The sequence below is a fragment of the Pleurodeles waltl genome, chromosome 10 (genome assembly GCF_031143425.1).
Source record: "Pleurodeles waltl isolate 20211129_DDA chromosome 10, aPleWal1.hap1.20221129, whole genome shotgun sequence".
NCBI lineage: Eukaryota > Metazoa > Chordata > Amphibia > Caudata > Salamandridae > Pleurodeles > Pleurodeles waltl.
Genome location: NC_090449.1, coordinates 892,161,212 through 892,173,312, shown reverse-complemented (window position 1 = coordinate 892,173,312; position 12,101 = coordinate 892,161,212). Strand labels below are relative to the sequence as shown.

The 12,101-nt window shown below is 42.4% G+C and overlaps 1 protein-coding gene across 1 annotated transcript in view; it reads left to right on the top strand.

Moving 5' to 3' along the window:
- Positions 1 to 4,216: 4,216 nt before the first annotated feature.
- CYP51A1 (cytochrome P450 family 51 subfamily A member 1) overlaps positions 4,217 to 12,101 on the top strand; it is a 48,133-nt gene continuing 40,248 nt past the window's right edge. The window contains exons 1-2 of the mRNA XM_069211627.1: positions 4,217 to 4,702; positions 10,519 to 10,617. Coding sequence (XP_069067728.1) covers positions 4,532 to 4,702; positions 10,519 to 10,617 — 270 coding nt within the window. The 5' untranslated portion in view covers positions 4,217 to 4,531. The remainder of the gene's footprint in view (positions 4,703 to 10,518; positions 10,618 to 12,101) is intronic.

Sequence of the window (12,101 nt, the reverse complement as noted above, 5' to 3'; positions counted from 1 at the left end):
TGCCAGCAGGTGGTGTCAGAGCCGTCCCCTGATAGGTGCTTATCTGTTTAGCTGACCAATCCCCTTTTCAGGGCTATTTAGGGTCTATCCTTTGGGAGGTTCTTCAGATTCAGATTGCAAGACTCCAGCAGGAATCCTCTGCATCCGTTACTTCACCTTCTCACCGATGAAACTGCATCTGGACCCTCCAGGAACTCCACAAACTGCAACAACGAAGCAAAGACGACTTCTGCAACATTGTATCTTCAGCTCTTGCCAGCAACTGTTTCCCGGTCGTGCATCCTCTGAGGACAGCCTGTCTTCACCCTGCACCAGAAGAATCAACGAATCTCCCTTGGACTGAAGGAGTCACTTTCCTGCTTCAGCAGGCACCTCTCTTTAACGACAACTATCTGCATGGGTCCCCTTTCCTGCCGAGTTGCATGGATCCTGCATCACGGGTGGTGGACTGAAGTGGTCCCAACGGTCTTGACATCCTACTGTCCAACTTTGGTGGAGGTAAGAGCTTGCCTTCCCACGTAAGACAGTACCTCTGTGCACCACGTGTTTTTCAGTTGCCAAGGCTTGTTGGCATCCTTCTATGACATTATTTGTGCACTATGTAGCTCCGGCCCCCAGCACTCCTTCCTGCGATGCACAGCTTCCTGAGTGGTTCTCTGGCAGCGTGAAATCCTTTGTTTTTGTACTGCGTGGGCCTCCTTTTGCAACTCCTTTGTCCCCGTGCTGGGGGACTCCTGTGTGCGCTGGCTGGTCTTCTGTGGGCTCTCTGAGTTGCTGAGAGCCCCCTCTGACTCCTCCTCCTGGGTAGAGTCCACCAGGTCCCTCCTGGTCAGTGCCATTTTCCGCTAACTGTGAGCTTTGCGTGTCCCAAGGCTTGTTGGCGGAATCCAGCGATGCAAACCAGACTGCAATCATCCATCCGGTGTGGGATATCATCTGCACCAACCAGGAACTCGCATCCTTTTTCTTGGGTGCAGTACTGACTGTAGTTCTTCACCACAGGTTCTTCTTTTGCACCTTGATTCAGGTTACCAGGGGCTCCTGTCCTCCCTGGACTCTTCTGTGCTTCTTGGACTTAGTCCCATTCTTCCACAGGTCTTTAGGTCCAGGAATCCACCCTTTGTGTTTTGAAGTATCTTCTGGTTCTTTCTTATCTTCTTTCTCATGTTCATGTGTGTTATAGGAAAGTTACTGTGATATACTCCTGCTTTCCTGGGCTCTGAGGTGGGTTCTATTACTTACCTTTAGTGTTTTCTAATACTCCCAGAGGCCCTCTACACACCACACTTGCCTAGGTGGGAAACCGACATTCGCATTCCACTTTCTTAGTATATGGTTTGTGTTTCCCCTAGGCCCATTTACAACTATTGTGATTTTCACTAATTGCACTGTTTTCTAACTGTTTTTATGCCTATTTCTGCATACTAGTGTATATAATTTGTGTATTACTTACCTCCGGAGGGAGTATAGTCTCTATTATATTTTTGGCATTTGTGTCACTAAAATAAAGTACCTTTATTTTTGTAACACTGAGTATTTTCTTTCATGTGTGTGAGTACTGTGTTACTACAGTGGTATTGCATGAGCTTTGCATGTCTCCTAGTTAGGCCTTGGCTGCTCATCCACACTACCCCTAGAGAGCCTGGCTTCTAGACACTGCCTACATTTCACTAATACTGGATAGCTGGACCTGGTATAAGGTGTACGTACCATAGGTACCCACTACAAACCAGGCCAGCCTCCTCCAAACCACTGTGCTATAAAGGTTACTTTTTAATTTTTTCTTGTTATTGGTGACATTGAGTCATCCAGATAACTTGTTTAATGCCCGAATACCAGTCTTTCTTGATTTCCCCTGTTGATGTTTTTCCACTACATTTGATCTTTTATATTTTGATTGTATAAATGCATGAAACATTCCATTTGCATACTACTTTAATATCATTGTTTATGGGAGTGGTGTTGCATTTTATTCAAGGGACCCTTGTTCCTTTAAAGTTAGTTTACTGCTCCACTCTAGGACACTCTACTTACTCCATGACACTACGCCACACCAGTCGATGACACATCATTCTCCTTTATGCCATTAACTTTGAGCCATGCTGAATAGTAGTCTTACTAGTGTACAGCATGGCTAAAACACATTGGCAAAGGCAATAGAACTTGCATAGGCGAGACCTGTTGGCTTTGCCAATGCTTGTTTATAAGGTATGAACTTCAAGGTGACTTGCAATATCCTTATGTACGCAGGGGGTATTTTACCCCATATAATACATGGTCACACCATCAACTTTCCCACAAACCACATACACCCTTAGTGCATAGCTTCTGTCATTCCAAGCTATTAAAGTAGAGCAGAAGAAAGAAAAGCAACATTCCATTTGTTGCTTTAAACAGCTGCATTAATTATGCTCTGTGACATGATCTGCCTTTTACCTTGGCTGATGGCTCTCGCAGAAGGCATTGCAATGTCAGAACTCGACCGTAATAACCCTATCATAGTCATTTTCTGATGTCTTTTCTATATAATCAGTGAATGTCTTTTCTTTATACACAGTGACTTGATGCATCACAAACAGCCGATTCTAAAGAAATTAGTGACTGCAGTTTATACAGAGATTAGACAATCCATGTTTATATAGCGTCTTCAGTTGAAATGCTTCTAGTTATGGCTGATGTGGAGCTGAGCTGCCCAAAATCACACACAGGAGTAGAAGTGTTATTAGAACTCTGGTTTCCGAGCACAGTTTACAACTGTTGTACCTAATCGCTTTTGATATCTGCAGTGCGGTTCCAATTGGCATGAGGCGAGGGGCATGATGGGTGGGCAGCGCAATGGGTATGTTCTTCCTTTTTATTCTCCTACCTTGATTTGCTTGGTGCATGAAAATGCAAGGTTAATCAACATGTTATTTTCACATTTGAGCTAATTGCTTTGTGAATGTAAATAACAATAATACTTTCAGACTATGAAAACATGCCTTCCTTTATCCCTATTTCACTTCCAATATATATGATTGTGTATATTTATCAGAGCCTGCAGTTCGTAAACAACGAGCGATTTCTATAGGGTTGATTGAAAGTCCCCAAGGCTGTCCCTGTCCCCCTCAGAAATGTATTGTCTCCTACGCCCCTGGATTCAACTTAAACTAACAAAGTGGAAGTTTACAATTGAGTGTGATGGAGAGATACAGGTTTACACGTATGCCAACATTTTAGAACTGGAAAGTGGGAGATTTGGAGGAAAAAATAAGGGGATGGTATTTTCCCAATTGACTTCTATTGAAGCACAGGCAATTTCAGGCAAGAGGCGGGTAAAATAAAGCAATTTTGGGCTCCAAAAATCGGGAGTCTTTCGGCTGAATAAGGTCTGCTGGCATGCATGGTTTAGCAGAACTGGTTGTATTTGTGATCTATGCAACACTGTTGTAGAGTCTTGTAACAGGTACAGGTTAATCCTGCAATAAAATCATTACCTTTATAAAAATATGGTAGCGACCTCAACTAGAAGTCTGCAAATAAAAAGACAATAAAATACACTGGAGTACCAAAATTGTTCCGTCCTATACAAAGAATTATACTCCATAAAAATAATATTTAAAACCTTTAAAATAATCAGCATCACTGCACAAAGTTAGAATAAAATGCATAACTAGACGTGCGAATACCGTGTTACAAATACACAATGTGCATTTTTTATCGAGTATAAATCTTTGTATAGGACGGAACTATTTAGGTACTCTGATGTATTTTACCGTCTTTTTATTTGCAGACTTCTAGTTGAGGTCAATGCCATATCTTGATAAAGCAATTTTACTGAGTATACATAAAGTTACAAATGATATTCACGTTAGAAATATTCCTTCAAATGCAATATTTTTAATAAACAGAATACAATACGAACTAGTCAAACAGAGGACATTTTTCTGCTGAAAAATGGATGACATGGTGTTGTATGTGGTCAGAGGGATGTTAATGGGTTGAGCTGATCATGCCAAGTAGCCGTTTCAGCATCCCCTATAGGTGTATAGCGAGACTGCCCCAGCATCACCCACCCCATGGCACCTCTCATAACGCGTCACGGATGCGAAGAAAGCATCACCTGTGATTGGACCGTTGACCGCGTGACGTCCCATAGGCAGACATCGGTTCAGGAAGTCGTGGCCAATGGTATCGCGGCAAAGTATAACTGCTCACCACTCGTTCCCTTCAGAGTGTCCGCCCCCAGCCCAGCGAGATAACAGCAGCTAAAGACAAAACACCGGCGCTAGTCACACTGACCCGCACAATTCCCCCCCTACAGCGCTGGGGACCGCCCTTGCTCGCTCCAGTCCACGCCTCTGTCACCATAAGTCGGTGACAGTTGTGTAGGTGCCTGTTACCTTGCTGTGTGTTCTACGAGCGGCTGTTTCATCCCGTAGCGCTCCTAGGTTATTCCCCCTAGTAACCCCTTGTAACCCCACAAATACAGCTACCCCTGCCCGCAGGAAGGACCGAGCTCCCGCAGTCCCGGCCCCGCTCGCTTTCCGTCATGCTGCTGTCGCTGCTGGAGGCTGGCGGCTCGCTGCTCGAGGGCGCTGTGGAGCAGGTGGTGGGGGGCAGCCAGGCATCCCGGGTACTGCTGCCCTGCGCCTTCCTCCTGAGCCTGGCGTACCTGACCAAGCTGGCCTTCAGGCATCTGCAGCAGGGCAAGAACCAGGCGGTGAGTGGGAGAGGTGGGCGGGGTAGGGCGACCACGTACCAAAATGGCAAATTCTGGGCAGGAACTGCAAATTCAAGAGAAAAATTCAGGGGAAGTGTCATCAATTGTAAGAACACATCAGTTTAAGACCGGCACTTATACAGAAGTTAGTAATAGACTACACCTGTACACACAGATTTATGTTATTTGGTTTGTATAATAAACAGCGGGATGGAGCAAACATTCATACGTAAATAGAATCTACATATTAAAAACTAGCAAATATTATCACAATTTGACCAACGATATATGCGACAGTTATCCCATGATTCTGTCCTCGTATCAGAATGACGCTCCCCAAGGCAGTTATCGTACTACTGAAAGATAGGGCAAGAAAGGTAGAGTATGTGGTTACAGCGAGTTTGAGGGAGATGGCGAGTCTCTGTTAGCGTGGATTACCCCCCCCCCCTCAGTGTTATTTGCAGAACCATTGCCTGCACCAGTCTGGAAATGACTCAGTGTTAGGTGGTAATTGTAATTGTATTTATATAGCGCTTACTACCCTTGACGAGGGTAGTAGCTTCAACATCTTGTACTACAAGAAATGGCAATGCAGAATCATAAAACATAAAAAGCATTATAAAAACTTGCAATTCAGTGCTGACAAAGGAAATACAAAATTACGAGCTGCAGAGCAAAACAATTAACATAGGATCGCTTGTGTATAGAATGTATGGCGGAGGTAAAGAATTAAATGTGTAGTGCAAGTGTGTACTTTTGTAAGATACAATTGCCCCTCATGCATTCCAATGGAAGTAGTAATGTTCAAAAGACAACACAGAAAAGAAGAGGCTAAATACTCCTGTTGTCAGTTCAAAGATGTGTTTGACAATATCTCAAGCTAATGGCTCAAGGTTTATTTTTTTAAATATATTTTTATTGCCGATAGTACAAAAAAAGAACAATAACAGTAAACGTAAAATACTGTAGCATCAAGACACAGCTATTTATTTATTTATATATATATATATATATATATATATATATATATATATATATATATATATATGTGATCTTCCATCAGTCTCTAGAACTCCCCCCCACCAGTTCACAAGGTCGCATTAGGTTTGGAACTTTCCATGAGCAGAGCGTCAAGACCAGTGTTCTCATGGAGGCACAGAGGCCGCCCCGACGATCATTCCATTTCCCTCATATTTTAGTCCACTCTTTTGGACAGCCCCTGCCCACGTAAACCACCCCATCTGCAACTATGCTTCAATCCATCTCACTCTCCCAATCACACAATTGCGGTGCCAATACTGCCCTCCATAAACGTGCAATATTGCGCTTATCCACTATCAATCCAAGTGTCATCCAAATCTGGTCCATTCGGGTAAGGTCTGGTTCGTCCCATACATTCAGGAGCACCATTTTGCAGAGGCCCCATGTTCATGGCTGTTGGTTCTTGAGCCAAATAATCTAATGGCTGAATGAGGCTGATCCAAAGCCCCCTTGAGTAAGCGTAGAATACAATAGGTTCACAAAGAATGATGAAAGAATAACTACACCATGAACTTAAAACATGATTGAGGGATAGAAAAGAAGCCCAGTCAAGAGTTTGAAAAATCCCACACATAAAATCCTTGCTTATCATATTAGGGATGTGCTAAACAGTGCACCACAATATGCCTTGCACAATGCATCATTAGCTACTGCGTAGTGTACCTTCTCCAGTGGCATAATTCATCACATTCAGCCCAGGATACTATCTCTCTTGTTACATTGCACTGACACCCACAGAAAATAGAACTACAACCTCAGGCACCTTGCACCACCGACCACCTTATGGTGGCTTTGTGCATTTCTTCATTGGGTGAAACGTTAGGGTGTTTGGGGGGGGGGTGAGAGGGGGGTTGGGTAGGTGGTCGGCATTTGTCTTAGACCCCACCACCACAGCTATTGAATTTGCTTGGAGCCACCAGAGGATTCCAGGGGACCTGCATTCCAGTAAGACACACAGCGGGTGCCTTAAGTTACCTCCTCTAACTTGAGGCCTTATCCTCACTCTGCGGAGAGTAGATGTCATTCAACTCTGCAGTGGTCCTCTGCCTAAGTATTCCCATATTCATCCCCGTTGGGAAGCTTATACTTTCCTGAGACCTAGCCTACCATATATTATCTTTCTATGGAATGTGTTCAAATTGCGTTTTTGATTCCCTTTGATTCAGCCCACTTGTTCCCTCACAGTGTGTGACTATAAGCGGCATCTCCCCCTCCCCTAGACCAGGGGTTACCTGCCCTTATCTTGTAGGGTAAGCGATTAAGTCCCTTTGTTTCTATATGTAGTACAGTTAATAATTAGTTCTGTTTGGCACCACATCCATAACAATGAGAATTGCATGGTTGTGATTTTACGTATGGCATGAGTTTTACACATTGTGTGCAGTGATTTGCAGTGATTATTTTCACCTATAGACAGCCTCTGTGCATGCTGTGTTTTAACTTTAATTCTTCCTCGTTTGTTTCTTCCCCTATGTCTTCTTTTATCTGAGCCAGTTCTCAGGTAGGCCCACTATGTATTATGTATGAGCCTTTCACCCTTAATTTAGGAGAGGCACTCCCTTCATTATAAATTTAGGAGGGATCCCAGGCCCTGACGAATGCCCAAGACCAGTATTGGATAGACGAGCGGACAGAAACATGTTGATCAGTAGGATTAGTGTGACACTATGAGTCATTATACCCAATAGCGTCCTAACTGTGTTTTTAATCTTACCAACAGACACCATAATTAAGGGTGTCAGACACACTGGTGAGCTGTTAGGTAATTTTATTTTAGTTCTCACACAACTGGATCCCCACATTATGCAGAAAGATATCATTTCAGCACTCCCTCAGAGTTCATTTAATGATGAGGTTGAGTCCGCCCAGGTGGTATTGTCCTACCTGGGTGGGGATAGGTGGTCAAATGATGACGCATGACACTATAATGTGCGTGAGACCACCTATACTGTAGGGAGGAATCCCTCAATAGATCCCCCAAACATGGTCATCACAACCATACTCCATCTTTAACTAGATAACAGAAAAGAGTGATCTCATGACCAGGTGAACAAGCCTTGTTGGTTTGTTCACTTGATTCCCCATACTCTGTGTGTGTGTGTGTGTGTATATGGCTTTTGAGTTAAGGGAGACAGTATGGGAACTAGAACCTCCCCCATCTCTCTCTATGTGTAAAACGTATAAAGACATGCATACATGCAAGGTCAGAAACAGGTATATGTATATATATGTGTGTGTGTGTGTGTGTATGTATGTATGTTTATATAAAGTATATATGTTATAGTTAGGCTCACATTTTAAATGTACAAAACCATAGAAATTCAACTGTTAGAGTTATCTGAAGAAACTGTAACTCGTGCCCTGAGGTAACTTGCACCCCCCACCCTGCACAGTTTCTTTGTTAAAACTTTTGCTGCAAATATTGGGGTAATTAGCAGTGTATGGCGAGGGCCCTGTGGCCAACCCCCTAGAAACCACCAAACCTTGTGCGGTGCATGACCAAAGGCTATGCGGGTGGGGTTGGCCGCAGGGCCTAACCCGTGGCCACACCCTGCGGTCAACACCCCTACCCACCCAACCCTGAGTGAGAGAGATAAATTGAGAGCTATGTAGGCTTTATTGAATAATATACTTAAAATGAGATATTTCCAGACAAATTGAAAATAGAAATGTTTTTGTCAATTAAAATGAGTGCGATTACCTTTCAGTATGTAACTCAAATATTTATAGCTGAAAAGAAACTAAAGCAGGAAATGACCTAGACTCAAACCCTTGACATTTAGTGTGCATGTCTTAACCACTAGGCCAGAGGTGACTCCTTACTGTGCAGTGTCCAGACTTAGCTATGACATTCAACCCACAGACTTTGAGTGGGGGAAAATACTTCAAAGTTCTATCACTAGGAATGTTTAACTGCAAAAACACTAAAAAATGAACAAAAACACTACCAAGCGATGCTAGGGTTTGAACAGTCAGCCTACTCTGTGACAGCACAAGACCTTGACCATTGGTTAAAGTGTCTATGTTCTTCTTTGCATCCAAACGTAACTATAACCGCATTGTATTTGATTAAAGCCACAGGGAGGTGGTGGTCTTCAGGGCTGCAGGGGAGGAGACAAGGCTAGATATGTGCAGAATGAATTCAGTGCATTGATGTCTTCCCCTAATTCTTTGAGTAAAATGTTTAAGAGTTCCAGGCCCTGCGTAGATCCTATATCTAGAAGTTGATGTTTTCAATATGCATATGGTTGAGGCGTAAGTAGAAGAAGCCAAATAATTTTCTACATATGCAAATGGAATTATATTTCACCCACAGCCAAGTTTTTTTTTTTCTTGAATCGCTCCAATTTGCAAATGAAAAATTATACATTTTCTTGGCTCAGACAGATCCCGTATGATTCCGATAACTTTCAAATGCAGAGGCAACAAACATTTACATTGAGCTAGGACATCCAAACAGAATATGTTTTATGCCTGTACTTCAGTGAATAAACTCATTAAAATCAAATCAATTGGCTTTGCCATTTTTTATAAACGTGAGTAACTTTCCTCATGAGATGTTGCCCTCCTTATTCTGCAGCCATGGTGTTTAGCACACCATGTATCAGTGGGGACATACATATCTTTCCAGTTGGCACTTGCAGTGCATAACCAGTAACCTAAAAAGTGCATGTTCTTTTTCTTTAATCTTACCTTCTCTGCCGTGAAATTCAAGAATTAATGGATTTTTTAAATAGGATTATTGGAAGCATTGAGTCAGGCACCATTCAACTACGTAAAATGGTTGTTCTTGGATTTAATCCTTGTACCTTTTGGAATTGCCTTGCTTTCATTCTTACCTGTTGTGGGTGAAGGATAGGTGATGCCTATTTTTGAGCAGAGCCTCCAGTGATGCAATCACCGCTTCTACTCCCTTCTTTGAGAAAGGATGCCATGGGATGGCTAATATATGGAGACAAACTTTCCATTAGTCACTTTTTTGTTTGATGCCTCTTTACTTTGTGTGCTGAGGGATAAAGCAAGTCATCTCCTCAGCAGTCTTCCACATCTCCCTCTTGGACACTACCTTAGGAGATGTTCTGTCACAGAGTGCTGTCTAAGGGGAGTTTTACACCTATGGTCAGATATAATATATCTGAGCAAAGAGACCTGCCACTTAGTCATCTAACCTTCATGCATTTCTTTGCTGTTGCTCCAGCTGGGCCCAGAAGCCTATTAGTCCACTGGTATATCAAAGAAGAATGAACTAACTGTGTACAGGTCTTCAGGAGGTGATGGGAGTGTGCAGGTGAAGTGTTTCCTCCCTAGCCATAGGCAGGAAACTTACTTTAGTGGTAATGCACTGTGGTTCACATGCCTATGGCCGCTGACGAGCAGTTTTCTTTCATTAGCAATTGTCAAACTGTATAGTAATTATCATCCCGGTGATAGGAGAATTTGAGATGTCAACTTAGTAAGTTTGTTCATTAAAAACATTATCTTTCAATCAAAATATTAACACAAAACTGATCTGAAGTGTTAACCCCAAGGCAAAAGTTTTCATATACCCTATCTCTTAAATTCATACTGCAAGTAGATTTTCTCTTTTAGCCCAGTGGCATTTTAGTCATTGTTCCTATGTAGCACACTCAAAGAAGATGTTTAGTAAAAAAAAAAAAAACTGTGAAAATGCACAAATGTAGTAGTAGCTGAGCCTGCTTTGGCTATTGGTTTCAAAAGGAATCATGCTTCTGTTTTCCAGCACGCTCTGAAACTTTCATCTTGTTTCCTTCCAGAATTATCCACCTTTCATTTCCTCGTCAGTTCCTTTTCTGGGACATGCAGTCGCTTTTGGAAAGAGTCCTATTGAATTTCTTGAAAATGCTTATGAAAAGGTGAGAAACTTTATTTACCCATTCTAATTATTAATTTTCTTTCTTTATGTGAATCTGGTTGCTCCGAAATTGATGTCCAACAGTAAGGAATGTCAAATGGTACACTGTTTATGGGCAAACGTAAGGAAAAAGTAATAACATTACCACTACTGGAAACCATCTCCTCCACGTATGCAAGATTGGAGTTTGTCTCTTTACAGTGTGGGCACGGAGACATAGACAAGCTGTTGAGTGCCACTGTTGCCAGAGGCCACCTCACTCTAAACCTATTTGATCTCTTCTCATCATTGTGCACCACTCATTATCTTGGGGGTTTTATAGAGTGAAGATGGGAATAGGAGAAGTTATTTGATGGCTTTTAAAGGGGCTATCCCATGAATAATGTTATAATATATCTCAAAATTCAGGCAGTCGTTATAAAAAAACAACTTTCTAGAAAGCCTATTGTTGGTGATTATTGGCAGTGAAGAGCTTGATATAGAAAACTTTTTTTTCCCTCTATACTGCATTGCCACTTCAACATCCTGATATCGAGAATGAGGAGTAGAGAAATTGCACTTAAGTCAGTGGAAAGTTCACCATTATGAGCAGATTTTCCACTGATGTTAATTTGGTTAGGGATGACCAAGGAGGTTTGCACTCTCACAAAATCGTACGTTTATGGATGTGACGTCCTCCCCAGGCCAGGAGCATGTAAATTACCACCCTACACATGGAGCTCTGAAACATACATCTTTGTTCCTCAGAATATGATCACACACTGCCTCGGATCATGTCATAACTGTTAATAACCACACCCTAACACCATTCAGCAAGTTATGTAATTCCTCTATGGAGGCTGCCTAGAACCACAAGGGTATAGTTCACATAGTCTTAATAACTATAGCCACACCCTAACACCTCTCATCAAGTTACGTAATTCCCCTATGGAGTCTGCCTAGAATTGCAATGGTCCTAGTTCACGTAGTATCACAACACTACACCTCACCCTTTGTTAACAAAAAAGTATAAACAATACAGTAGTCAAATTATAGTTCTTCAGTAAGTCGTGGAGGCGCTCATCTGCCAGATAGAGTGGTATGAGGTAATCGGGATACACTCTTGGTTTTGCACCAATGGCACTGGCACTGATGCTTGATCTGGACTGTCAGATGGGATTGCCTTATTTATAATTGTAGAAGGTGATGAACATTGAAATAAGTGCTTAAAATGTGACAAGTCCCATGTGATGGACGGTCTGTAACAATGTGCTGTCACCATGTGTTCTTTGCACGTCATCACCCTCAGAGGATCAACAGCAAATGGTGTGTCTGTTTTCCTCTTTCTTTTCTGATTGACCAGGACCTAGTCACCTTCATCAAAAACTGTTTCCTGAGCTCCTTGACGCCGGTCGGCATATATTTTCATCTTGCACTTTCAAAAAGTGTCTGTGACCTGAACCATATCAGCATTCTTAGGTCAGACCACTGTGATAGTTTGGTTCC